The sequence below is a fragment of the Tribolium castaneum genome, chromosome 10 (assembly GCF_031307605.1).
Source record: "Tribolium castaneum strain GA2 chromosome 10, icTriCast1.1, whole genome shotgun sequence".
NCBI classification, from domain to species: Eukaryota; Metazoa; Arthropoda; class Insecta; order Coleoptera; family Tenebrionidae; genus Tribolium; species Tribolium castaneum.
The window spans coordinates 4175490-4202312 of NC_087403.1; the positions used below are offsets into that span (position 1 = coordinate 4175490).

At 37.0% G+C, this 26823-nt stretch overlaps 6 protein-coding genes and 2 long non-coding RNA genes across 12 annotated transcripts; 4 read left to right on the plus strand and 4 right to left on the minus strand.

Annotated features, from left to right (window-relative positions):
* Positions 1-286: 286 nt before the first annotated feature.
* On the plus strand, positions 287-2115 carry Alg10 (ALG10 alpha-1,2-glucosyltransferase). The gene is made up of 5 exons (XM_968014.5): positions 287-454; positions 500-664; positions 711-870; positions 1127-1254; positions 1311-2115. Exons 1-5 carry the CDS (start codon positions 287-289, stop codon positions 2052-2054), a joined length of 1365 nt encoding a protein of 454 aa, XP_973107.1. The 3' UTR covers positions 2055-2115.
* On the minus strand, positions 2102-4390 carry alphaSnap (alpha Soluble NSF attachment protein). Its single transcript, XM_968056.5, has 3 exons — positions 4205-4390; positions 3943-4139; positions 2102-3621 (listed from the first exon to the last, which is right to left on the minus strand). The coding sequence occupies exons 1-3, from the start codon at positions 4291-4293 to the stop codon at positions 3032-3034; spliced, it is 876 nt and encodes a 291-aa protein (XP_973149.1). The 5' UTR covers positions 4294-4390; the 3' UTR covers positions 2102-3031.
* A 347-nt stretch (positions 4391-4737) lies between these two features.
* On the minus strand, positions 4738-13748 carry shg (shotgun). The gene is made up of 11 exons (XM_001814833.4): positions 13043-13748; positions 10480-10634; positions 10151-10429; positions 9904-10095; positions 9650-9852; positions 8524-9598; positions 8324-8476; positions 7938-8276; positions 7544-7879; positions 6367-7486; positions 4738-6312 (listed from the first exon to the last, which is right to left on the minus strand). Exons 1-11 carry the CDS (start codon positions 13146-13148, stop codon positions 5843-5845), a joined length of 4428 nt encoding a protein of 1475 aa, XP_001814885.2. The 5' UTR covers positions 13149-13748; the 3' UTR covers positions 4738-5842.
* Positions 12677-13169, plus strand: LOC135267204 (uncharacterized). Its single transcript, XR_010335560.1, has 2 exons — positions 12677-12947; positions 12997-13169. It is a non-coding gene; the product is annotated as an uncharacterized LOC135267204 (long non-coding RNA).
* A 78-nt stretch (positions 13749-13826) lies between the features above and the next one.
* Positions 13827-15407, minus strand: LOC103313042 (transforming acidic coiled-coil-containing protein 1). Of its 2 annotated transcripts, XM_008195268.3 has the most exons (7): positions 15261-15395; positions 15080-15093; positions 14926-15026; positions 14540-14874; positions 14363-14491; positions 14163-14312; positions 13827-14117 (listed from the first exon to the last, which is right to left on the minus strand). In XM_008195268.3, exons 3-7 carry the CDS (start codon positions 14944-14946, stop codon positions 13937-13939), a joined length of 816 nt encoding a protein of 271 aa, XP_008193490.1. In that variant the 5' UTR covers positions 14947-15026; positions 15080-15093; positions 15261-15395; the 3' UTR covers positions 13827-13936. The 2 variants fall into 2 exon arrangements, with proteins under 2 accessions (XP_008193490.1, XP_008193492.1); XM_008195270.3 differs by lacking the exon at positions 15080-15093 and having other exon boundaries at positions 15261-15407.
* Positions 15408-16089: 682 nt separating this feature from the next.
* LOC662046 (PE-PGRS family protein PE_PGRS8) lies at positions 16090-19319 on the plus strand. Of its 3 annotated transcripts, none has more exons than XM_064359453.1 (4): positions 16090-16504; positions 16552-16608; positions 16714-16970; positions 18706-19319. In XM_064359453.1, the coding sequence occupies exons 2-4, from the start codon at positions 16575-16577 to the stop codon at positions 19231-19233; spliced, it is 819 nt and encodes a 272-aa protein (XP_064215523.1). In that variant the 5' UTR covers positions 16090-16504; positions 16552-16574; the 3' UTR covers positions 19234-19319. The 3 variants fall into 3 exon arrangements, with proteins under 3 accessions (XP_064215523.1, XP_973262.1, XP_015836979.1); XM_968169.4 differs by having other exon boundaries at positions 16411-16504; positions 16717-16970; positions 18589-19319; XM_015981493.2 differs by having other exon boundaries at positions 16412-16504; positions 18589-19319.
* A 292-nt stretch (positions 19320-19611) lies between these two features.
* Positions 19612-26699, minus strand: mtg (mind the gap). 2 transcript variants are annotated; one of them, XM_008195272.3, is made up of 5 exons: positions 26377-26699; positions 25397-25531; positions 22522-22649; positions 21771-22436; positions 19612-20718 (listed from the first exon to the last, which is right to left on the minus strand). In XM_008195272.3, exons 1-5 carry the CDS (start codon positions 26414-26416, stop codon positions 20467-20469), a joined length of 1221 nt encoding a protein of 406 aa, XP_008193494.1. In that variant the 5' UTR covers positions 26417-26699; the 3' UTR covers positions 19612-20466. The 2 variants fall into 2 exon arrangements, with proteins under 2 accessions (XP_008193494.1, XP_008193495.1); XM_008195273.3 differs by lacking the exon at positions 25397-25531 and having other exon boundaries at positions 26377-26696.
* LOC135267265 (uncharacterized) lies at positions 25136-25532 on the plus strand. Its single transcript, XR_010335665.1, has 2 exons — positions 25136-25224; positions 25278-25532. It is a non-coding gene; the product is annotated as an uncharacterized LOC135267265 (long non-coding RNA).
* Positions 26700-26823: the final 124 nt, after the last annotated feature.

Below are 26823 nucleotides of genomic sequence, written 5' to 3' on the forward strand. Positions count from 1 at the left end.
AAACAGGTCTTGTTGCTTGAAAACATTGTGCAAACACTTAATCCATCTGTCACAGGTGACATAACACGGAAGTTTTTGACATTCTCCTGACGAATTTTATCGGGAACAATTAACAAATTAACTTAGTAATGTTCACTTTGCTTAATTTATGATTAAGTACATCAAAAATGGCATTTTACGCAATAATAAAAAATCAAAAGTACACCTCACGTGACTTCACAATCGAGGGGAGGGGGCAAAAATTTCTAACCTCCAACGTCAAATTGCCGACTGGCTCCCAAAAATAATGTTTCAAATGAAATTTTCCACGATTTTGTTGTGTACCTTGTTCACAATCTTTGTCATAGCTTCGAAAGTTGTATTCGACAAAATATATCAAACCGCAAGACTTATTATTGATGAAGAGTTTCATTTTCAACTTGGAGAAGCTTATTGCAGATACGAATTCGACAAGGTATTTTTTTTCACCCCAAAATACGTAGTATAACTGGCGTTTCAGTGGCACCCGAAAATAACAACATTTCCAGGCCTCTATCTATTCAGTAACTTGTTACTGGGGCCTTTTGATTTGTGTTCAAGTTATTGGCTAAGACTGACTTCATTGGTTTCCTCATTCGCGAATTTAATACTTTTTTATTGCTTACTAAACCTAAATAATGAACAAGTAAATTGCCAGCTTTACGCAGCAAATGGTAATTTTTTGTTTTTAGCCCAAGTGGCAAAATGCCATTTCAGCAACCAGTTTATCATTATTACCACCGATGTACTTTTTTGGCCATCTCTATTACACAGATACTGTCTCGCTTACGATGGTTTCCGTGCTTTTTTTACTGTCACAAAGAAAGCACCACTATTTTGCGTCGATCTTTGGTAGGTCGCCCTTAAACCAGATAATTTAGTTTTATTCACAACCACTAATGTAATCTGAAGGTTTAAATCAATTGGGCGGTAACATGCACAGTTGCCAACGGGAATTTTTTCTTTTATATTGCCGAATAACTCGTAATATTTACATAACTTCGTCGCCTAAAACTATTTGTCTGACAAATATTTGGCTAAAAAATGTGATTGTGAATAAAATAGTACCCAAACCGCTTCGCTCGCGCTATACTAATTACACGTTCAGGATTATTTTCCGTTTTGTGCCGACAAACCAACATAATATGGGTTCTGATGGCTTTCGGGTGCTATGTCCTAAAAGACGTAAACAACATTTGCAACAAGTCTAGAAAAACTGACTGCGTTTCTGCAAAGGTACGTAAAACTGGCCGGAAAAATAAAATAATTGAACTCGACTCGAAAATTTTCAGGAATTGGTCGAGTTGTTAAAACTGGCGAAAGGGAAAAATCTATTGATGACGATCAAAAAAATGCCGTTCGTTTTTTGGTTAAACGCCACTTGTTACGGCTCTTTGTTGCTAATTTTTGCATTGTTTGTCTACATGCATGGAAGTATAGTTGTGGGTGATAAAACAGCGCATGAGGCCACCATTCATTTGCCCCAATTATTTTATTTTTCGCTTTTTTGCCTGTTTTTTGCTTGGCCTCACTTCGTTACTGAAATTACTGGTTTCCTTAAATTTGTGAAGCGACATAAAATTATCAGTCTGGCTGTTGTGTTATCAAGTGTGGCTATAGTGCATTTCAACACTTTGGTTCATCCGTATGTTTTGGCCGACAACAGGCATTACATTTTTTACATTTGGAACCGATTTTACGGGAGGTATTTTTGGTTCCGCTATTGCGTTGTTCCAGTGTATTTATTTGCATGGTTTGTGATAGTTAGAAAACTGTGGGATAGACTAGATGTGACGTTCCTTCTGTTTTTCATTCCATGTACAACGGTGGTTTTAGTAACACAGAAACTACTAGAGTTTCGGTATTTTTTTATTCCATATGTTCTCTTCCGAACGCATTTGAAAAATGCTGATGTTCGGTTCGTGTTATGCGAGTTCGTAACTTACTGTGTACTTAATTTTTGCACACTGTATATATTTTTCAACAAGACTATAGAATGGGAAAATTTCGATTGTCCCCAAAGGCTGATTTGGTAAGGCGTATTTATTTTTGTGGCTGTTAATTAAATGTACCAATAAATATGTATTCTTGTAATAATTTTTATTTTATTGACCCATAATGTACTTGTGAAATCTATTTATTATGTCACATATAATGTTTACAGAATCGGATGAGCGCTATGTATGTTTAAATTATATCACTATTCAGCGAATAAATGGGATCTTACAGTTTGCTATGAAAGTGCTACAAAGACCACACATATTTCATAATAGTACCTACATTCGTTAATCATACAACACTAACTATATAAAAATGGCGTAAGTATTAAAAGTATACACAAAGTATTCACGTAACAACATTGAAATATCAATGTCATATGCATATATATAAAATAAATTGTCAACTCCCGTCGCTACGTATTGATGGAATTAATCAAATCGTTGAAATGAGAAATAAACAGCAGTGTCTGAATTCACGTTACTTCTGGACCTATATACATGGTGTCAGGGTTTGACCCATTTACGCATAATTTGTCAAGAATTATTAACCGGCAATAAATTTCAACAACGCATTATTACTTTCGTATCACATGTATACTTAGATAAGCAAAATTTTAAATAAAATTAGTAAAGCATGAACACTTTTGAACGACATGTAAATCCCACGCGTTAAATTTAAGACACTATATATTAGAGTGCGCCATTTTACTCGAAATTGTTGTTATCTAAATATACTGTTGCTTAACGGAATGTTAATTGTGTCATAACAAAAGAAACACATGATATTTAGTGAAGTAAGTGTTAAATTGATCACCTTATGCTAAAGAACATCACATATGTAAATATATATCTCAAAACAATGTCGTAGACAAAACATTCTTTATATAAATTATCATACCTAATTATATAACAAGGAAAGTTTCTTTCTCTATGCTATAATTACAAATAACTGATATAGAATAACCAACAAAGCATAAAAATAAATACGGTTTCTGCCAATAAATAAAACAAGCTTAGCGCAAGTCTGGGTTCTCATTAAGTTGTTTCTTAATGCGCAACAATATGGTGGTATACCACTGATCGAGGCGCGAAATGGAGTCATACTCTTTGACAGCTTCGGTAAATCCATCAACGTTTTGTTCCTCCATGTGCTCAATCAGCGTTGTAAGCAACTTATATTCTCTGGAATCCTGGAACGCGGGGTACATTTGCACATAACGCTCCATGGCGTGTTGTGCATTCAACACGTCAACACAGAGATGACACAAGGCAGCTCGAAATAGATATTCTTTAGCGCTATATTTCAAAAGCGAACTTTCTAAAGCTGAGGAGGCTACTTGTTGATAAATTTGTATTGCTTTTTCGTAGTTTTCGAGTTGGGCAGCGTACTGAGCCACTTTTAACAAACATTTGTTAGCCGAGGCGTTGCTCTCTTCACCTCGGAAATAATCGGCTGCTTGTTCATAGTGTTGCACGGCCCGTTCTAAATCTACAGCGTCCGATTCGTACATTTCAGCGATGCTTTGGTGGTGTTTGGCGGCCATGGTAAAGCGACCCATGTCCGTGTATATTTCTATTGCTTTCAATAGGCAGTTCACCGCCTCTGCAATACAAGTTAGCACATGTTAGCGTCGCTATAACGTTTAATGTTGTTTACACAGCCTATAAATTTTGTAGAACATAAAAAAAGCAGTTATTGTGTTTATATATACTATGCAATCAAGTAGGTATAATAATGACAGCCAAGAAATTTCCAAATTGACTCTCGTCTCTGATCGTTTTGAGAGGTTTCACAGATTGTTCACTGAAAGACTTTTTGATTTCTTTATGCTTTCCATAAAGCAGATGGTCAATCATGGGCACAAAAATGATAATGAGGGATCAAGCTCTCACAATGATTCAAGCTCAGACAGTTTGCACTCACCGTTAATATCTGATTTTTTATAACAATTGGCAGCGTCTACATAATTGGTGGCGGCGTCGTGTCGGGCCCCACTTCGTGAATTTAGGTTGGCGGCCTCGCAAAATGCGCTACCGGCCTGTGTCCAATTTTTAGCCATTTTAAAAAGATTGGCTGCTCTTTGATAGCACTCGACGGCATCCTCAATCCGGCTGTTGCCTCTGCAAAGCGTTTATTTTCAACAAAGGACCAAAACCTAGCCTAAATTTTGCTCAGCAGTATTTACCCAAACAGTGATCCAAAAAACCCCTTCGAAGACACTTTCTTTTCAGCCTCGGCAATTAGCTGCTGAGCTTTTTGCTCATTTGATGCCATTTCAACAATTTTTTACACGAAAAATCAAAACCAACAAATATTTCCGAGAAAAGTGACAACCTATTGACAAATCAGTTCGGGTTCTAAGCAACAGCTGGCGCTGCAGCGCCGCGTTTTCACCTTTTTTGAACCTCTTTCTGTCCAAAACTATCACATTTTTGGAATAGAATAGGGTCCTAGGAACGTTTTAGACGTTCCTGGCCAAGGAATGCGCCTATTTCTAGTGTTTCAACTGGCTTTCTCTCATAATTAATGGTTTTCTTGGCACTCATTTGTTCATTTTAACAGAAAAAATGTAATTTGTGAGCAAACTTTCGTAATGATTTTTTTCTTTGAATAGGTGGTTTTTATTGGCACAGAAACACAATTCGTGCCCTTTTGTAAGAACTGAACTGAGACAAAATATTTATGATCAAGGAAAGAGTTTAATTAAAAAACGCTCCGTATCCTAAATAGCCTTTATTTATTACAAGATTATAATCGTTACTGTTACAATAAGTCGGCAGTGAGCAACGTTCTTTATAATTCATTAGGTACAAAAACGATGTCATAAAAATATAAATAACATGGGCACAACTTTCATTATTTGAGAAGCCGATGAATAAAAATAAGTTTAGAATACAATATAATACTTTAAATAATTTCTCTTCTTTTTGAAAATACTAACAATATACCAAACGAGATCGATCTTATAACATAAATATACGATCTGATCACTAACATAATCACAAAAAGGAATGTCTTCTGAAGTGAAATAAAACTTAATCCATAATTTATTACTCCTAAGTTATGCTGTAAAGAAATACACGTATGTGGCACAGAATGGTATGTATGCACAAAAAAGGGACTACCTAAAAACCTATTTAATTTTATACGAATAAAATATTAACAATAGATAAATGCGTTTAACATACTGATGGCAATTTTAAATGCAACTAATACAAATCTCAGTCATCTTTCCTATTCGCTGCAGTTCCGTCCAAATTTGTTATCTTTGGTCACATTCTATTAAGTACTAAATTTGTTGCTATTATTTCAACACTGCTCCATCATTCACACATTAGTAACAGTCAATCTATGAAGGCACAATTTTTATAGCCATTAGAAGTCACTTAATTGAAATTCCATATCCTTGTGCCATCATAAACTCAATCTTAAAACTACGAAATGTAAACGAATTATTGTCAGCCTACTTGTTCGTCGTTATCACTGAAATGATGGCGGTTCGCAAAACCGCAAATCCAGCGACATGTTCCTCCTAGCCTAATTATTTTTATCAAAATTGTAAAATAAATATATCTAAGAAATTAACCTAAGTTCTGGAATTTAAAAAACAGCACACTATTGATTAAATCACATTATAACCACTAAACCTACCAACAACGTTCCAGCTACCACGGTTTACAAGTAATTTCCGTCCAAAAATATATGCTTCTCTTTGGTCAAACATTATTTAAGTACAAATAACGCATAGTTCCGAGTGAAATTAGCTGCCATCTACTGTGAACACCAGAAACTATGAAAGCAAACGATTTCCGCCCTAAATCGATCAGCACCAGGACTCCTCCGCTCCGTTCTGACTCCCCTCCTCGCTGGCGTCGTCTCCGTACATGTCGGCCAGTTTGCGGAACCGTGGCCCGAAACTCGACAAATAATTGAACTTCAGGTCGCCTTCATCCGTGCAGGAAGCAAGCGACGAAAGCGAACCCGAGCTATTGCCATCGCCCTCGTAGCCATAATGGCGCACGTCATCACACGGCAAAGTGTCTTTATCACACGCGCGTTTTTTATCATCGAGGAAACTACCAATGTCGGCAGGCACTTCGTGCTTATACAAATGGTCAGTCATTGGCGGCTTTTCGTCGATGTTGTTCCGCAACACGGACAAATCAAAGTTCGTGTCGCATTCGCCGCCACCTTCGTCCTCATAATTAATTATATTCTCCCTTGTATCGTCCAAATCCTTCTCGTTGAAGTTGTCGTGCTTGCGCTTGTGCACGACCACCGCAAGGAGCAGAACTACAAACAAAAAAGAATAATAATTGTAAAGGGTGTCGCGTCACCAAAACTTACTCAACAAAATCGCCAGACAGACCAGGATTGCGACCAGGAAATTCGAGTCAATCCCGAACTTGGCCGCCTGGAACATGCCATAGTCGCACGTGCCTTCGTGCGCGTGGTATTTGTCGGACGGAGCGCCAAGATTGTAGACGTACGAGTTGTAGGTGAAGTTCGTTATGCAACCGCGGAAACCGACCGAGGACGGCGGGTTCGACCAAATCATTTTCGCCTCTTCTTGGGTGAAAATATTCGAGCGGCCGCCGATTTGCAAAGGCCCGTTTGTTTTCAACAAGCCGCCTTTTCTGAAGCTTGCCCACTTGATGCAATCACTGGGGCACTCATCAACTTCGATTTGCACCTCCACGTTGGTGTAGTTTATTTTGATTTTGTGGCTTCCCCCATCGTTGATTTTCTTATAATCGGAAATAAACTCCTCCGTGTCGTCGCCAAAATCGACCTTGAGCACCACGAAACCGCCACGCATTTCAACCGACATGAAGTCTTTATTGAGCTCGGCTTGTCGTTTACTTAACGGTCCGACGTAAAAAATGAGCCCATCGTCGGTTTGTGGAAGCACACTGAAGGAGATAAGTGTGTTGTTGCAGGAATCGAACGGTGGATACATCGCCCATCCGTCGCCGGCGAAACTAATACCCAAACTTTCGCAGTTTGGTCCAGTGAACCCCTCTGGACAATTGCAAATCCCCTCAATTGGTGTTCCACCGTTGAAACACTCTTTTGTCATATGCTTTCTGCATTCGCAGACGGCTTCCGCCACGGCTTTAACGCCAACAAACGATGTCTTGTTTGTGAAAACAACGGCAGGATCGTCCCTGATTTGCAAAATATTTGAGCACGAACCGTTCAAGCAAACGTCAGGTTGCAAACATTCGTTTATACTGATCATGATAATTTCGGCGCCCAGCTCTCGTTCTAGCGCTTCTTGCTCAACCGTTACTTTATTATTCAACCGTTCGGGTGCATAGTACGGGGAACCGTGTGCGGAAAAACGGACGTCCACAAAAGTGGAATTATGGGACGGCATTACAGTAAAAACATCAACGTTCTCAATCGAAGTATTGAAAACTTCCGCAAGGTGTTTTTGCAACAAGTCTTTTCGGCTAGTTAAAGTCTATCACATAAAAAAACAAGTCACGAAACTACGTAATTAAAATAAAAAACAACTTACCGTGGGATTTTTCGTAATAAAATCTTCCGATGTGATTCCTTTAAGCCGGATTGAACCCGACTTACGCACGGCTTCTTCCGGTATTTCCTTAACGGTAACAGTAACATCCGCATGCACCGTATTTAAGGTACCATTCATTAGCTCCTCTTTTACCACGAAATTAAGTTTGTACACATTGGGCACTATTTCCTTCTTCATGGTGATCATGCCCCCAATTCTGCCAATTTCGAAGTTACTATCCAAGTAACCATCGGGTTCGAACACTTTATCGGGCAAATCCCAGTCGTCTGGGTCCGTCACATACACCCGCCCGATCTCAGTATCCATTTTAATACCCTTGAAAGTAATTTTTATATCCGGCTCGGAAAACTAAAATGTGTGATTCGGGCCTTACCTCATATTTGTAGACGAATATTTCACTAGAGCCGTCCTGGGCCGCATTATCATTAACATCTCCGATGATAACCTTGAGAATGCTAGTGCCAGACTGCGACGGGCTTCCATTATCTGTAATTTTAATCGGAACGTCGTAATATTTCCGTTCCTCTCGATCGAATCGTATTTTCGCAAAAAGTTGTTTGTCCCTTATTTCAAATTTCTCGGTCATTTCGTAGGAAGGTATTTCGAATGTGAACGGAGGGCCGTTTTCGGGACCGTCGTTATCGTTAGCGGTCAAAGTTATAATTGGAGTTTGACCGTCCGGTTCTTGATTTTCTTGCCATACAACTTCCGTCTGTAAAACAAATAGCTAGACAAAAAAAAACAAAAACGTCACTTTACTTGTTCTAAATACGGAGCATTGTCATTAATATCTCGAAGAATTATGTTAATTTCGGCATAATTAGACAAAGAGTTCGGTCCTCCCTCGTAGTCATCGGCATATATGTACGCTTGGTATGAGGATGAGCCATTCGGCAAATCCCGATCAAGTGGCTAAAAGTAACAATTATCAAATGTATTTTGCGAAAAAAAAAGCGTACTTTGGTAACTGTGACACAGCCATTTCTTCCGACTGAGAGAAACGATTTGTACGCCTCGCCAACCCGATACACAATTTTTTGGTCCGCGCTCCTGTCCTTTATGTCAGGATCATAGGCGATCAAAGTAATAATGCAGTCTTCACTGGTGCGTTCTTCTTCGAACTGGATGTCCTTATTGTACGGCTCGAAAACTGGAATTTCGTCGTTTTCGTTTGAAATTTGTATGAAGACTTTCGCCGTGTCTGTGTATATTCCGTCATTGGCTTGCACCGTCAAATTGTACTCCTCAACTTTCTCATAGTCGAGCTTGTTGTTCACTTTAATGCGTCCAGTCGTTGGTTCGATGAGAAACGCATCGTTGATATTACCCTCAATTATGCTGTATTCAATGCGAGATGCTGTGTCTGCATCTATGGCTTTTACCTCAGCAACGTCTTTCTGGGTGTCGGCGTTCTCCGAAATGTTATACACTTGATACAAGCTTTTGGTAAACTTCGGCTGATTGTCGTTTTGATCTTCGATGCTTATTTGGAAGGTTTGGTTGGCAACGTTCGGCTTATTTTTCGAAGGGAAGAGAGCACTAATTGCACTATCACGTGCCTGCACGGTCACATGATAAAGCTTCTCTTTTTCTCTATCAAAGGACGCTTTTGCGGTAATTACACCAGAGTTTTTATCGATCTCGAACAAATCCTTATAGTCAAGCAACTCATAAACGACGAGGTTATTTGGAGAAGTTCCATCCTTGTCAATAGCTCGAACTGTCATTGCTTGAGCACCGATTTTGTCATTTTCGACTATACTTCCTCTCAACAGTTCGATAAAAGTCGGAATTTCGTCATTGACATCTTCAACTTTCACGTTTATTGTCACAGATGCGTATAGTAGATCCTTGTTTTTAGCACGGACGGTAAGTTGATATTCCTCTACGGTTTCATAGTCCAAGGGTCGCGCCATTGTGATTTGTGCTGAAGTGGGACCAGAAGGACTTAAGATAAACGTTTGGTCCTTGTTCGTTTGGGTAGTTTTGCCTTTGACTAGCTCAAAGACAACACTTGGATCATCTATATTCGACCTAAAATAGTTTGAGATAACGTAATTCCATTTTAGAAAAATATATACTCACTGAGCACTAAGTGCGACTAGAGGTTTCTCAAAGTCATTTTCGTCTTCTTTCAAATGTATTACTCGGTTGCCACCTACTACTTCGATGGTTGGTGGTCTCTTATTTGAATCGACAACTGTGAACACAACATCGGCTCTTGCCGTATTCTTTTCTTTTCCATTATCTGAGACCTCAACAGTAGAACTAAATCTTTTGCTTTGTTTCTAAAAAAGGAAAGATTTGAGTACAATATTGTAAAAAACCAAACAACAAACCCCAAGTAGTTGCTTTTTTAAGTAAATAACACCAGTGACCGAATCAATTCGAAAATAATCTTCAAACTGGTCATTGCCATTGACAAAACTATATGTCAACCTGGCATTTTCACGATCGTCCAGATCGTAAGCAAATACCCTCAAAACTTCACTATTCTCGGGAAGATCTTCAGAAACATTGCTGGAATAATCCTACAATGTTTTTAGTTAAATAATGTAGTGCATATATAATAACGATAGATCGTACGTGTTGGTCAAAACTGGGCGAATTATCATTAATATCCTCTACTGTGACTTTAATTGTACATATGTCAGCCAGTTCAGGCCGTCCATCATCAACAGCACGAACTGTTAAATAAATTTCTTTTTGTCTATTAGGTTCGTCTCTGTCGAAGGGTAGCGCTGTAGTTATTTCTCCCGTTCTCTTATTTATTTTAAAATTGGGTCGAGTCCCTGGTGGCTCTTCAATAGTATACGTGATTCGACCACCTTCCCTATCTGGAGGATCTTCATCAACAGCTTGAACCTTAAAACGTTGAATATAAAAAAACTAATAATTTTTTGGCACTCCATTACTCTTATAACAAAAGTTTGACTTGGTTGTTCTTCTTCTACTTTAGGATTGTACCTTTGACAGTCTTTGAACATAGGCTTGTGGTTTTCCTGATATTGAGACAAACGCGAGTGTGCAAGATGATTCTGTTGATCTATATTATTGTCCATTATTACGTCTGAAAAAGATTAGTAGACACATAGAAACGTGTTATAGAAGGAATAAAAATTGTGATCATGACCAATAAGGATTCACTCTTTATTTACAGTAAGATAACATTAATAATATCAATTTCTCTGCCTTCCGGACTCTTCGAACTTCGACCATACACAACCTTGATGCAACCAGTGTAAAAACAACTGTTGTTAAGCTAGTGCAGTACGTACTGCATTATCAATCTAATGCCGGAAGTAAATTAACAATAATAATCAAAATGCAAAAACCACCAACTGTAACACTAAAGGTGGTGGTTTTTGTTCCTTATCTAAATTAAAAAAACAAGCAATTTCTACATCTTGGTTACACTTTAATCAGTTCATCGCATAGAATTTGTTCGTTGGTATCAGTTATTAAAAAAGTGAATGGCTACAGTTTATCTTATCTACCAATTGTAAATAATTTTTGAGCCAATTATTACATCAGGGTGCAAAAATAAAACAAAAATGTGTTAAAAGGAAACATGCAACATGCACGTTTTTTTGACAGCTGTGAAACCATTATTGTGCAAATACATATTCATATTACTCATTCTTTGTTCAAAACGTGGCAATGCAACTGCCGTATTTGTGGGTCTGAAGATAAAGGCTCTTATCAGACGAATATGTACTTACTTCGTACGTTACCTTTGCTCAAAACTTCCGGTTAATTTAATGCAAAAATATTTTTGATGCAAAAATAAAAAATGCCAATGTTCCTCTAATTATGCTATTGTAACATCGGGGTTAAATGTTATCACAATTTTATAGTGTTGTGTGGTGATTGACACGTCTTTTTCCAAAACAGAGGATTTATTTATCTTCGATTAAATTCCTATAAGATGTTGATACTGAACTCTATTCGCTGCGTAATATTTATAATAAAAAAATGCATTCACAGCAAATCCTTACTCTTACAAAAAACTAACACATTAGATAAAAATGTGCATTTGAATAACTATGCACAAGTGTTTCAGTAAACAATATAACTACATAATTTCAATTCTTCTTCAAGCCAAGTCGTTATTTTTAAACTCTCTTATTACTCGGAACTGGAAGAAGTGCATTTGCAATAATTGCAGATTATCAAGTTAGGGTCAAATACATCAATCATTTAAACTGTAACCTTCAATAAAACAAAGTGGATACGTATAATGAGAAAAAAGTATTAAGAGTTTATATCACTTCTCTAACGTGAGAAAATTCAACTACATACATAAAATTAATTAATTACTGTATAAAATGAAATAATGTAATTAATCTTTAAATTATCAAACAAAGTGTTGATGAATCGGCTTTTATTTTCTACGTTTCGTAACTGTGTACATTATATGTTATACAGGTTTGGAACCTAATTATTATTCTTTATACAATCTAACAAACTATTGCTGGGCAAGAAATTCTACCTATGCAAATTACACAACCGCTCTTAAGATATTATTGATAATGATTATGAATGCGCATTCAATCTGTTTCGGATGATGGCCAAAGGTGACCGGTATTCAATACCAATGAAATGGATCATAATTCATTGGACTTGGCCTCGAACAACAAATTCGAAATTGCGCCTTTATCCTCGAAACTTTTTTTCTGAATAAGGCTTTTTTCAATAAATTTTTAAAGCTCCTGAAAGGTTTGACTTCGTCACCATATAATTTGTATCTGCGATTTTTTTTTCCAAGAAATAGCCGATGAATATTGTTAATGTACTAAACAGTATCATGCTACTAGCTCTTTAGTAAATTATTTTAGTTTGTGTCTATTATTTTTACTAAGAGGACACCGTGGGTGTCCGCTTATTGGAGATTTCACTGTGATTCATTTTTACTAATGGGAGAATGTGGTCCAAATGGACGCGGTGAAATCATTATTCGTATCCAAAAATATTTTTTCTGAATCACTTCTCCAGGAACTCCGGAATCCGGACTCATCGATGATTCATGATAGAGTAATTTTGTGAATGAATGTGACTTTATCGTTCCGTAAGGTGTGAAATAATCCGAAACTTTCTGTAATGAAGTAATGACAAAAGGCAACAACGGGAAATGGTGTTTATCCGCGGTTGACGGTATTTAATGTTTCAGTGATTCAGTCGGTTAAAATTTAAATGTTATCGTACTATTTGAAGTGAGTCATTGACTTGATCATGAAAAAATCCGAACTGTTGTAATAGCAATAAAAAGCTGCTTGCTATTATCAGTTATCTGTTAGCACAGATCTGTGACTAAGAGTTGGGCGTTACTCGTGTGAAATAGAACTGATTTGGATTAATAATCGGGGCCCAGTTGACGCCCTTGGTAAATCACACCAGAATAAGGGCAACAAGTTGTATTCAACAGATTGCAGGAGGGAGGATTAAGGCGTGACTTCTGTTGACATCACTCGAACTCACCACTTTGCTTAAATGAATCGCTATTTTCTTGAGCACTGACAGTACATTGCAAATGCAGTGGTAAACAGAAGAGGCACCACCATAACAACAGCCTAAAACGGCCCATTTTTCCGAATTATCACACTTAGCTCCTCGTAACGACCCGATTATCGCGATTATATGAACACGTAAACACAACAAAATAGGATTTATCAATTGCACTTTTTATCATTATCGGTTCATGAAGGCACTTTTCATCACGATTTTTTTCATTAAAGACACAAAGAACTCGCATTCGTGCACTGTCCCATTCCTTTACACGAGTGTAACGGCATCTAACGCTGATCTTGTCGATTTCTTCACATTCCAAGCCGGTTATTCGGCGGCTACTTCCACCAAATCACAAATCGCAACTTCACCACCGCTTTCCACATTCAACATTTTGCATTTTCAGTTATGGAACACTAACCGCCACGGAAACAAGCAACAAAATCAGAAAACCATTATTATGAATCACAACCACTTCGAGTTCTGCGCATGCGCCCTGCGTGCCTGAATCACCACTTGGCGATTTTTGTTAAAAAAAACCACAGAAAATTAACTGAGACGATAAGGCACGCTAGCACGTATCCCGAGTCAACAAAAACTATTCCAGGAAATGATGTTATTGATATTAAATTAAATAAAAAGTGAAGCATAGATTACTTCGTGCCGCCATGTTGGCCCAGCCCTGGCATTTAAATTTGAAACTAGCGTATGCAACTAACATCGCGTGTTTCAAGGTCGAGGGAATAAAAATACACTATTTCTTTCCATGTCTATTTCAGAAAAGCAGTTAAGTGTTTACAAAAATTACCATATCATATGCTTAAGTAAAACAAATAATAAACAATAAAATAAATCGGCGGCTTTGCTTTACACTTTTTTGCCCGTTACTTCATCACATAGCGCGGCCAACTCCTCGCACTCTTTCGTTTTCTGTTCTAGGGAATTCTCCAGAGCTGCAGTTTTGATCTCCAACCGCTTAATAATTGCGTTTTGTTTCAGTTCAAGCGCTTCAAACTGACTCTTTAAGAAAATATTTTCCTTATTCGCCCTGAAATCAACCGGTTACTGGACAATTTAGTTGTTAAAGTCGTACTTTTCTATTTGTTTCGAAGCATGGGCTTTGAGAGATTCGTATCTTTGCGCTTCCATTTTAAGATTCTTTTCCATTCTTTCGATGTTATCTTTAAACACTTCTTCGTTCGCCTTAAAGCCCTCGATCACGGCTTTGGCCCGCTCGTATTTCCTAAAATAGAAGTTTTAAGCTTGTTGGCTGAGTTTGAGAAATGGACTAACTGAATAACGTCGTGGAATGCCATTTCTAAAGTTGCCAAGTTGCCCTTAACAGTTTCATGCAGGTCGTTCAGTTTCTTGTATTCGGTGTCATGCGTTGCTATTGTTTTTTCATACTCTTCCAGAATTTGGCTAAAATCACTCCTTTTCACCTTCATATAAATTATACCGTTTACTTACTTCATTTTCTGGTCCTTCTCGATCCTGTCATGGAGATCATTTAAAGCTTTGGCAGCCTTGTCTTCAGCTGCTTTAAGGGCCTCTTGTAGTTCCGACGTTGAACTATTTTCTAAAATTTGGGACGTCTCCTTCAACTGCTCCCGTAATTTTTTTATGTCAGATTTTAGGGCCTCCGTTTGTTTAAACGAGTCGGCTTGGGATTTTATGATAATTTCTTCTTTTTGTCTCACTTTTAATTCCAAGCTAGCTATAGTTTGTTGCGAAGCATTGAGCTGCAACTTTAAATCGGATATTTCTTGCTGCTGAGATAGCTTCTCTCCTGAGTCCACTATAAGCTAAAAAACACACACAAAATAAAAAGCCAAAAACGCAATTTTCGAAATTACATTATTTTCCTGTGACGCCATAATTTTATTATAACTGTACAGACAAAAACACTAAATTTCAGAAATGTGCTTTGGACATCAGTTATCCAGAATGAGTATCCCTACAACAAAAATAAATGTTAATAATAACAAAAGACGGTAACAACACACTTACTGCTAATCACGGTGCTGGAAGGGGTTTAAAATTACAATTTTATACATTAATATGTAAAACAATTATTAAACAGAACACTTTTTATATTGCACACAATATTTGTACAAGGAATGAAAGACAATTAAGGCTACACGATAATGTCTTTTACCTTTTAACTAATAATTGCAAGTTGTTTACGTACTTTTTACATTCATCCCAACGAAAAAATGCATTATTTTAAAACATGTGTTAAATCCATAATACGTTTTTAACTAGATTACAACACTGACATTTTATTTTACGCCAATGTAACAGCTGCGTGCTTGACAGTTGTCAAATTGTGCGCACGCCGATTTTGACAAAAAAAATTTAAGGCGGTTTTTTTGTAGCGCATTATGGGTGGACTGACCAGTATTGTAAAAATAAAAAATCGTTCGTTCAACAGGGCTGTCATCTTATAACAAAGTTTTGAACTATTAATAATAATAAACCTACAATCTCTAGTGTTATTAGTAACTTGTCTTTTTTTGTTCCATATTTCATGCCTTTTTGTTTTTAACACTTTTTTCTCCCATTCATGTTTAGAGCCAACTTTATAGCATTTCATTCATAATATCAATCAATTATTTATTCAGTACCAACGGTACCACCTCACTGTTTTTCAGTTCACTTTCGGAATAATTTTTGAAAAATCCGAATTTTAGTTTTACATCGAAAATGTGGCTTAGTAACATTGACTGTTCCAATCAAAATATCTAAGAACACGATACCATTTTTCCCCGTTTTTTTATTAATTGTAAATGTTAACTGTAGCGTTACAGTAAGAGCAATTCTTCGATTTGCAATTTCCCTTTTTCTGATTGAATTTCACCTTCCTTTTCGTAGTAACAGCCAAACATTGTGATGCAATTGCAACTTTTTTGCTGGATGCTGGATCCGGTTCCCGAAAATCTTGGCTCTGTTTAAACTTAGTTAATTATTTTTTTGATAGCAGTCAGTTATATGAAACGTAAAAACTCGTGTTTCATGAAATAGTTGCACATTTAAATTCGGGTGTTACATAAGTGGTCCAGAACTGCAAAATTACAATATCACAAAACTATTTAATAAAGAGAAATCTGACAAAGCCAAAAGAATTGACCGTATCTTATACCCATTAATAAGCCAACAAAGTTAAAAAAGCAAAGTAACTAAAATAAATCAATTCGATTCTTGAATGGTTTTATTTCGCGGTTATTACTTCCTAAAAAAGACCAGTAAGGTGTATATTTTAATTGTATTTGATACAGTTTTCTCTGTTTTTTGCTGTTCTCCTTATTTCACCTGTTTTGTCTCGACTGCGGCCCCCTTCCCTGCTTATTTGGCGGGTTTTCTATAAATTTTGAAAGAACAGTTCACCACCGACAGTTCATCAATGAGAATAAACTAGGCTGTTTTAATTGGCAGGTGTGTTCAGGTGTTTTGGTGTACGTGCTCATCGAATTATGTTTTAGGATTGAGTAGTGTTGTGGACAGGATGCGTCTCTTTTTTTTAACCATTGCACTCTCTGGTAAGTCCTAGCCGCGTTCGAATGGGAAAGAATAATAATCACTTTGGCCTTTCCGTTTTGAATATTTTTTCAAACTGTCCATTTACTGAGTACTTTGTGCTCCAGCAGCTGGTTGCTTGGCTCAGGAATACGAAGAGCTCGAACTGTACAACAATTACGACGAATACGGGCCGTTAACTGACGCTGCAGGGGGCGGAGGCAGTAAGGGGCAAACAAAACTAGGATTCAGTGCAGGCAGTGGTTTGAGGAGTATCGCTGAAGGGTCCTTCAATTCTGCCAACGATGCCGTCAACAACCAGGATGCCGCTGGTCACCAAGCGGCATTTGTGGCCAAAAACACCTTGGCGCAAGCCGCAGCTGGGGTAATTTTTACCGAATTATTATAATTATTTTGCTTTCAAAATCTACGTCTTAGTGAGCTGCTTACCCAGTTGCTTAATTGTAACAATTTGTTCCAAATTATCACCAAATCATAAAACTTTGTCATGTGTATTAATTGTTGCAAAATTTGGTGAATGTTCACCTTTTGGAAGGGAAAAATGCCCAGCTTTGTGAGCTTTTTATAAGTTTGACTAATCGCTTCGTAATACTTATCTATTACTTAAATCTTTTTTTATTTTGCTATTACGACTTATTGTTCTGCATGACTTCATGCAAATTGATACAAAGAAAGTTCGCTAAAAACTGTCTCGACGAATTACTTTTACTTTGAGGAATAGACACCGTGGATAAGCCGAATTTTTACGGTGATGCGAGTGATGATTGACGAATTTGCAAAATCATCTTGTTTTGGGAGTCATTAAAAGTATAATGTGTACACATTTCACACTTAAATAAGTTAAAGAATTTATCTTTTGACGACAATTTAAATAAAAACAGTAATGACTTCCTCAATTTCACAAATACTGTGGTTACAAGAACAGAGTGGTATTCCTCTAGTCATGATCATGATCGAGTACAGGTAGGTACAAATATGAAGACAGACTGATGAAAGAAACATCTACTCTATATTTTTCTTGAAACACGAGTTCGACAAAAAGCAAAAACATCAGACAGCTGCACAGTTAATAATAGATACGGTTTTTTCAAAAAGAATTTCGAAAGTTCGAATCCTAACAATGAGTCCTTGAGGTCGCCTCACGATTCGATCATTGCATAATTAATGATTTTATTAAAAAATAATGAATCGACAATAAGCTGTAATAATATTTTAATACTCACCTTGACACCCCAAAATTTTATCTCGTGTAGCAATTTTCTTTATTTCGCAGAAAACAATAAACATAGAAATATTAAAAAACCTTTGGTAATAAACAATAACAAGTCGACAGCCACTTAGAACCGTAATAAATATTTTATTTTTTCAAAATATTTTAGAATTAGCTGACGAATCATCTGTACAAAACGAACGAGAGAAAAAGTAATTTTTTGCAGCTTAGAACAACAAAATACCAAAACCTTTTATTAAAAAGTCGATTTGAAAATAATAAAGTATTTTTTTTTTAAATAAGACACGGTGAAATTTTTACGTTCTACAAAAATGTAGAATATCGCATGTTGTAGTCCTTTCAAAGTTCTATAAACAAGTGAAATGTTATTATAGTAATAATGTATGAATTGTTAAGGTTGTGGTTCTAGGGCATATGTTGAAGTTTGCTGTATTGTAGAAAGTGATAGTTGATTTTTTCTTCATCCGAGGTCATCCGAAATATTTCAGCTCGAAAATAATTATAATTTCCAACCTAAAGTATGTTGCAAATCTAGCATCTTTTCGATTATTAATTATTATCACACATTTTCGCATCATATTTCATTGTTTAACCCTGAGAAACAAAATCTTTTATTTTTTGTATTATTTTATATGTAAAACCATTTTCTGATTTAAATAATTTGCTGTATCACTTTGCTGCTTAATTGGCGCAGTCGGTAGGACTCGCAGATATCTTTGGCGTTTTAGGCAAAATTCGCTGACTTTTGCAGGCGTCTGCCACCGCCCAAGCTGCTTTAGCCGGGAAGCAGATTCTCCTGCAAGGCCTAGAGCAGCAACTGCGCGATGCCCAAACGGCACTAATGGGTGAAAAACAACAATTGATGCAGGCTCAGCGTTCGGCGGACGCCACAATGCGTGCAGCCCAGGAAGCTCGCGCCCATGTCAACGTCCTCACCAACACGCTGAACGCCGCCCAGACCAACGCCGACCACATGACCCAGGCGGCCTCGGAGGCGGCCGGCGAGCTGGCAGCCCAGCAGTCCATGGTGGGCTCAGCCAAGCAGAGAGTGGACCAGCTCAGTAAGCAGTTAGCGAGCGTCCGCATCGACTTCGAGGCCACGAGGGCGGCGGCACAGAAGGCCCAAGCTGCCGCCCAGGCGGCCGCCGCCAACGCCGCCGCCGCCGCGGCAGCGGCCGCCGCCGACCTGGCCAAAAGCGCCCCCTCGCCGGCCCCATCCGCCGGGAAAGGGGGCAATGGCGGCGGCGGCGGCAAGGGGAGTTCCGGCGGCCAGGGGGGCAAAGGCGGCGGCCAAGGGGGCAAAGGCGCCAGCGCAGGGAAATATATTCAGGGGATTGAAGGCAATGTGGCGTACGTTGAAGACAATTTTTATCACCCCTTTCACTACAGCAAGTAAAGGAGCTAGTTAATTTTTTGTGAATTTTTTTACCTGTTGTTACATATTTATTTGGGCTGTTTTACATAAATAAAAGATTCTTTCTATTTGATTGTTTGTGTTCAAGGTGACGGAAATGAAGCAACAGTATTAGCATCTCAGTGATTTAATAATTCTTGCTTAAAATGCCTAACACCAGTCGTTTTACTTGTGGCATACGCCACTAAAAGAGAGAGTTAACCTTTAAAATTAGGAGATTACCGCTTAAAAATGATCAATACATAATGAAAATATTTCTTAATGTTGCAAAATTATCTAGACTGTTACAAAAGCTCCAATGACGAACACACTATTTTAATAAATTAACCAATTCATTTCGGTGGCTTAATTGAAACACGGTTTAAGAAATGTAATAAATAATTTATTTACCAACAATAAAATGCCGTTATACAAAAAGTATTAACAAACATTCACAGAAACTCCCCAAACATGAGAATTAAAAATATAAATATTTGGTAATAACAATACGATAAAACATTCTTGGAGGAACCTAACCATTTCATATCGTTATAATAAATCTAAATAAAAAATTGTCATGTACCCCCGTGAATACACAATGGCAGTGGCTATTTAGCAGTCCAGACAGATAAGAATATTTACTGAAATTAGGCCTGACATGAAATATTTGACTAGATGTATGAAATAAAATTTAAGCTACTGATCGTTTTTTTGCGTAAGGGGGCCGAAAAATTCACTAGACGGGTAAAGAGCCACTTGGACATTTCCAAACATTACAAATAAAACAATCAGACGAGTATATAATGCTATAAAAATGCTAATTATTCTTAGATCCGATAAACATCTTAATTAGCGAAGTAAGTATCTAATAACCACTATGTAACAATAAATAATAAGACTTAGATTTTTACATTGAGCTTAGGTTAAACAAGGAGAAGGCAACTCACAGTCTATTAATACTTAAAATCACGTGTTATTTAACAATTTTCATTTTTCAAGGCAATGAAAGTTTTTCTGTTCAACTGCAAACTGTTAGTTTTCTAAGCAATGGATGAATATGATGATTCGCTTGATCTGCTTTAAATCAAATGCTTTCATTAATGTGAAAGTGGGGAAACCAGTTAGACTGTAACGTGAATAAATTGGTGTCCGATTGGGAAACAAACTATTTGCTATAGGGACTCCTTGCTAACACTTAACAAAAATTGATTATTCTAAAAATAAATTTTAAAAATATCAGTCTTTATCTTTCGATTTGGGTGTCGTCGCGCTGTCTTTTTTGTACCCGGAGAAGAATGTTAGCGCTTTCATTAGCTGATAACTCTTCGATATGGGTATATTCGAGTCGTAGAGTTTTTTCGAATTTTTGCAATCGACGTAAAACCACCAATTGCACTTGAGTATTGTTTGGTCGAACAATGTGGATTCCGGGCAAAGGAAGCTCTTCATAATCAGACCATCGTCGGTTAAAGCGCAAACGTGAAACACCTGAAACAAAAGGAATTTTACCTGTTAAACATTCGTGACCTTCTTTTATTATTTGCACCTTATATGTTTACTAAACCGGATTTACATCTTAGTTTTAGCCATACTTTCTCTTTACCGTAATATTTTTTATTCCACACTACGATTCTTATTTTCCTAAGTTATGTAGAAAATCGAGGATACGCCGCAGAAGGTTAATGTAAGTGTGCTGTAACTTATTAAGAAACAATGAGCCGATAAGGCCAAGGGTTATGTCACGTCCCATTGACTTATAAAAACTCAACGAAATTATCCTCTATCTACCGATGAGTTTTTGTCATTACTCCGTTGCATAATGCGCGACTAAAATAACTGTCCCACATTTCTCTAAATTCAGTCTTCAAACCTACAGTTATTTGGACGAAAAAACATTTTAATTCGTGTCAAATGGAAATTGCTACAGACTGAAGCAACCTCTCTCAGCGATTGTGGATTGATTTGAGAAGCTACATAATTAATTCTTCCGAAAACACAATTATCAGTGGCGGCTCGTGACCCTAAACTAGATGAAGACCTAACTCACGAGTCCAAAAATTACGTTATTTCCAGCTTTAGCGTAATAATTGGTTAATAAAACAAAAAATCGCAAAATTTCGTTTCTTTTACCCTTTACATGCTGTTAAGTGCTTGTTGACTCGTTTTTCACGCAAAGCATCATTCAAAATAAGCAACCTTTTGAAAATTATTTAGACAAATTTTTGAAGTAAAAAGAGAATTTTACTAAAACTGACTAAAAAATCGGGTCGAATTTGGGTGAAATATCCAATAAATCGGAAAATTTTTAACTAAGTTTTCCGCTAATTGAAGCTTCATTTCAGCGTGCGCGCCGCCACTGCAATTCGCTATGAAAGTTTCACGCTGCTTTACATTAAAAACTATTAATTTCAAGGTCCGCTATTGCAACACACTAACCAATTACCTTATTCGAGCCCGATGTGAATGTTGTGTTTTGAACGTAATAATAACATCCAGTTAACATACGAGTTATATAATATGCACAATATTAGTAACATTACCATGCAGCCTAGATCCTCATCGGCGTAGAGACCCGGGAAGTGTTTCTGGTCCCCGCAGTAAAAGGAGGTTTCCGGCAGTTCGACCCTTGAGGCGAAATTGTCGTCAAAGTTCTTATCATACCCCACCGGATAATATTCCTTGGGCGCATTCATGACTTTTCCGACGCTGTTGGCATACTTATTGCCGACTACACTTGTTTTTGGAGTGGTTGTGGTCGGTCTTGTCTTGGCCAGCATTTGCTGCCTCTGCAGCAGGGCGTTCTGCAGCATGTCTTCGGTGATGTTGTTCGCCGCCAGGAGCGCCTGCACGGAGCTTGAGGTAGATGGGGGCGGCAGCTCGTTGTTGGGCGAGGGCAGCGTCCTTAATGCAAAATTTGTACTACTTAATTTATCACTTGGTTGCACTTTGTTCATTGGGACGACGACCGCCATCACTTTGGGCTTGGAGGGCTCGGGCAGGGCGGGTCCCGCTGAGAGCCGCGAAATGGGGGAAGGCATGGGGTTGTACGCGGGCACTGCAATGCCCATCACAGCCGGGGTCGGGATTCCTGACTTGGGGGCGTCCGGGCGCTCCGGGGCCGGGGGTATGGGCTTGAACGGCGGGATCGTGGGCAAAGCCGATTTTTTCGGAAGATCGGCTGGCGAACGCGCTCGAATCTGATTCTCCTACGAGAAATCGTAAAACACTTAATTGTGAAATCCCGACCTTGGACCATATTAATTGGTTTTAAGACACGATTAAATCACTTACAGCCTTCATTTTTTGCTGGGCTTGAATCAGCTCGGCCTGCAAACGAGACGCTTGGGCCGATCGTCTTCTATTGTTCTCGACATTAGAAAGAGATTCTTTAAACCCTAGCTCATCTCCGACACTAAAACCTAACAATTAGCAATTACTTTACGCAAAAATTACGATTTAAGATGGATGTGGGGTGGCAAATTGTCGAAACTTTTCCATAAACGTAGCTCTTTTGAAAAAATGTTTATTAATTTAAAAAATTCAAATGAGAGAAAGATTCGCGACAGGCGGGTGAAGCAATGAGAGCGGTGGCGATAAGAGTCAAGGTTAGAACGATTTAAAAAGTCAAAGATTAAATATTTATTAGTAATTGCAATTAAAACATTTAGGATTGAACAGAAATATTATGCTTGTTTCCGACAAATTGCTTTACATCATGATTTATTTTGCAGAAAATTTAACTCCATCGCAGTAAAAGTTGTTTAACCGCATTGTTACAGATAAAAACGTTGCTCAACAATTTTTTATAATTTTGCGATGAACGTGTCCTTTCATTTAGTTAAATTGTTTCAAATTAAATCATTTTGATGGGAAATATAAGTGACTAGTTATTGCAAGACTCCTTCTTTGGCTCTGCTTTCCTCACATTCCAAGCTACTAGTATTTTTTCATTGAGTAATAAAATTAGGTAAACTATTGCCGTGAAATATAGTCACAAGCGTATAGAGTTAATTTGTCTAACTGATACTCTTATGGAAATATTTCACACAAACGTGAATGTCTTAACTTTCCAGATGTTTTATGCAGAATTTAAAAATCCAGTTATATAATTTCTTAACCCTTATGAAAGTTTTTTATTTAACTATGCATTTCATTAAAATAGTTTTACATTTTTTAAGCAAACTGGGAAAATTGGGTGTAATGTAACTAAGTTTTTTGGCAGGATCTTATTGGTGCATAACACGTTTCAAAAGAGCTACTTGATGAAACTTCAAGGGGTTCATGAATTGTGATGAGCAAAATAAAATACCAAAATTGTATAACGATGTTTATTATTTATCACGATTACCTAAAAACGTGCCATTAGCTGTTACAAAATATTTCTCTCTAGCCTACAACTTGTGCAAAGTTACGGTGTTGTTCTACCGTTACAACAATGATATGACTAGGTGTTTTTATCGAAACGTTTAGTATTACAAGTTAACTGTACAACATCTCATCTACTTTGTAAAAGAAAACCCGAACACAATTAAAATCCAATTTTAGAGTCTTTCGAAATTTTTTGTTAATCCCAATGACTAATGAAGTAATGAAGGAGGAAAGACACGTGAATCACCCTATATTTTACGCAAGTAAAAGTAAATCAGGTCTAATTAAATTTTATTGTGACACACACATTGTATTTCTATTAGATTTTCTAAAATCACACGTATTAGTGTTTTGAATACTTAATAAAGTAAGTATCATCTTTATAATCCGAATAATGAATGAGTAAGAAATTAAGTGATGATCTGATGAATGATAATATAGAAAACATGACGAGCTTACGTAACATTTACTTCGTTGATTTGCAGAAATCTCAGAAATTCGTTGTTAGGAATTTTGTAATTAGTATGAATATTGTCCGGTAAACGCTCTAGTGCGATTATGGCTTAATTGGTGTTTAACTTTCACCAATTTTTATTAGTTCCTCACCGCAAGAAATCATAAAACACCGCATTCAAATTTTTATTTGGGACGAATCGCAAAAAGCGACAAAATTTTAGACAAATCCGAAGTTAGGTGTGCTAATAATAATACATTTTGTTTCATTTAAGTAAGAAATAAATTGTACCTATGGTGACCTAAAAGGAAACGAAAAAGACGAACTAATCCTTTTGTGCAAAGAGAATTCCTTGACATTGACAAAATCGCAAGTGCAATTAACGCCATTACCTTTATTACTATGTCACGAGCCTTCATAATAAAACAACGAATATACTCTACGACGCTATTTGTGTGCATTTACGCATTTTTTCAAAAAAGTGTTGAAATAAAATGTACAAAAAATTTATATGTATTAGTAAAACAACAGATTTTTGTAGCTGTTACTAGGAAATTTAATTGAATAACGTGGGGATTTGTTAAATTAAAGTTGAAGAAACGTAATTAATTATTGTAGTTCTGTTTCAGTACACTAAATAATATACAGAGTGCAAAATTAGCATTATTTACATCATTTTCAAAAAATTTAATTGCCTTTCTAAATGCTACAGCCATCTTTTACTCTTAGATTTTATTTTACGCACTTAGTAATTATAACAACCGGACAGATCTGTTCAATTTCCGGTTGCAAAGCTTCCGGTAGACATTTTCTGCGTTTTTTGCCTATTTCACACTGGTTATGTGTTTATTATTGATTGAATCAATAAAGTACTGCGTGACAATATGATTTTTAAGAGGCAGTTAGAATAATAATTAGTTAAATCTCTCTTACATCACTCGCATAATAATCTTGTTCTCAGGCATTGAAACAACGATACAGTTTTCACATAAAGTGGACTACTAATCTCTTTAAAATTTTGAACATTGTGTTGCCACTGAACAACTCCAGATTGATTCGAAAATGATTGTAGGTGTTACGATATTTAAACAAAACAAGTGTATTTGAGTAGAACTTGTGATTTCGTCTTTCCTCATATCTCTGTGTCGTCAGATGTTACAGGAGATGCTACAGTTAGTATAGAACAGACGTTTCGTAGTTAATAACTGGTATGTATTGTGATTAGTATTTGAAGGTATCGACTGACTGTGTACATACATTGGTTGATGAGTTACTGAAAGTAAGAACTACTACTAAGCTAATCTACATGGCAGATGAAGGATGAATGAAGCAGAGATAGATTACCCAGGCCTATGTGAGCCTTGACACCACCAAGATTTCTAACTCGAAACAGGCCAGATTTCTTAAAAGCACAGTTGAGGGTAAATCCGAAATCTGATTCCAAAACGCAGGTCGGTCGGCCTAGCCGCCATGTGCCGCCTGCAATTAAAATTGTACACTTAAATTCTGTCCCAATATTTATTTAAATCGATCTCACGATTTTATAACCGTATAGAAACTTCTTATTCCATTACACTGGCCTTAATTATATTTTTAACAACGAAAATACGAATCATACAATTGTAGTCCAAAACGATTTCCCACAAATTTCGTCGGAAATAACGTTGCATTATGTAAAAGTTTCTACACTTTGTGGGGAAAACCCAGCTTTTTATCTGGATCTGGGTTCACAATCATTGTTGCTACATGACCAGTGCCCATCCTCACAATTAATGAAACTGTGAAGATGGTTCGGGTCTTGTGATATTGATTCGGTAATCTGTAACATAAAACCTACTAACCCACATTGTCCACTCGATGACCACTTTAGCTTAACACCGTTTTAGTTCTGATAAAGAAAATAAAACTATTTTACACTTTATTAGTAAAGAAGCCTCTCTATATTACATGCTCAAGATACTTTACAGTAGTTACATTTTACCAAATTGCAATTTCTTGTGTGAACTTCCCGCAAATGCGATTTTAACTGCCCAAAAACATCAAGTTAATGGCATGAGAATTTCAATTTTTACTAGTCATTCGAAAGTAACTAGCTATATAAATTTCCATTATTTTTCACTTTCTGGTAAGTGTAACTAATTCAGGCCAATGATTTTACCGTACTAACGAAATGGCATATTTGAGAAAGTTACAATAAATGCATCTACGATTTTATTGCAGAAAGATTCTCGATTTTTGATAAATCCCCGTCCAAAATCATCTTTTACGAGAATTTTTTTGAATTATGCCTAAGTGTATTTACATTTTTTGTCACATTTACATACCAAATATAGTTATAAACAACAATACACTGATACACTTCATTGCCGCACAAAGTAAAATAACAACATTCACTACACGCACTGAAGCACCTTGACGGCTAAACACCAACTCGCACACCTCGACTCCGCTCTTCAGATGTCGATGGAAAGACTGTTAAGTTGACCCAGTGCAGCTGCAAAGTAACGGTATGAATGGTTACCCCCTTCTTTCCTTAACGACTTAAGAAGGCCAGTGATAATAGAAGAGATACGCCTTGTCCATTATTAGAATTTCTTAATGCAATTTTCAGGTCTCGATGACGATATATTTGTTTATTCCATTCTTAAAATATTTGACTACATTTTGCAACTAATATTAAACACTTAATTTATAGCCGTTATCTTGCAAGTACGATTATTAGGAAATAAATTCGACCGTGTCCTATTTCAGTCTTAATAAAAAATTCTTGG

Bases quoted from the DNA above. Each gene is read 5' to 3' on its own strand.
- Alg10 (XM_968014.5), top strand. From the start codon at position 287: ATGTTTCAAATGAAATTTTCCACGATTTTGTTGTGTACCTTGTTCACA. The intron at 665-710 runs GTAAATTGCCAG...TTTTGTTTTTAG, and splicing joins TAAACCTAAATAATGAACAA to CCCAAGTGGCAAAATGCCAT. The intron at 1,255-1,310 runs GTACGTAAAACT...GAAAATTTTCAG, and splicing joins CTGACTGCGTTTCTGCAAAG to GAATTGGTCGAGTTGTTAAA.
- alphaSnap (XM_968056.5), bottom strand. From the start codon at position 4,293: ATGGCATCAAATGAGCAAAAAGCTCAGCAGCTAATTGCCGAGGCTGAA. The intron at 4,140-4,204 runs GTAAATACTGCT...AACGCTTTGCAG, and splicing joins TTTTTTGGATCACTGTTTGG to AGGCAACAGCCGGATTGAGG. The intron at 3,622-3,942 runs GTGAGTGCAAAC...CTTGTATTGCAG, and splicing joins TAAAAAATCAGATATTAACG to AGGCGGTGAACTGCCTATTG.
- shg (XM_001814833.4), bottom strand. From the start codon at position 13,148: ATGGGCCGTTTTAGGCTGTTGTTATGGTGGTGCCTCTTCTGTTTACCA. The intron at 7,880-7,937 runs GTAAGGCCCGAA...ATTACTTTCAAG, and splicing joins TATTCGTCTACAAATATGAG to GGTATTAAAATGGATACTGA. The intron at 6,313-6,366 runs GTAAGTTTTGGT...TTTTGTTTGTAG, and splicing joins CTGTCTGGCGATTTTGTTGA to TTCTGCTCCTTGCGGTGGTC.
- LOC103313042 (XM_008195270.3), bottom strand. From the start codon at position 14,946: ATGGCGTCACAGGAAAATAAT. The intron at 14,875-14,925 runs GTAATTTCGAAA...TGTGTTTTTTAG, and splicing joins TGGCGTCACAGGAAAATAAT to CTTATAGTGGACTCAGGAGA. The intron at 14,118-14,162 runs GTACGACTTTAA...GGTTGATTTCAG, and splicing joins GCTTCGAAACAAATAGAAAA to GGCGAATAAGGAAAATATTT.
- LOC662046 (XM_015981493.2), top strand. From the start codon at position 16,575: ATGCGTCTCTTTTTTTTAACCATTGCACTCTCTG. The intron at 16,609-16,713 runs GTAAGTCCTAGC...TTTGTGCTCCAG, and splicing joins TTTAACCATTGCACTCTCTG to CAGCTGGTTGCTTGGCTCAG. The intron at 16,971-18,588 runs GTAATTTTTACC...TGACTTTTGCAG, and splicing joins TGGCGCAAGCCGCAGCTGGG to GCGTCTGCCACCGCCCAAGC.
- mtg (XM_008195272.3), bottom strand. From the start codon at position 26,416: ATGAAGTGTATCAGTGTATTGTTGTTTATAACTATATTTG. The intron at 25,532-26,376 runs GTATGTAAATGT...TTTTAATTGCAG, and splicing joins GTTGTTTATAACTATATTTG to GCGGCACATGGCGGCTAGGC. The intron at 22,650-25,396 runs GTAATCTATCTC...GCTAATTGTTAG, and splicing joins CAAGGCTCACATAGGCCTGG to GTTTTAGTGTCGGAGATGAG.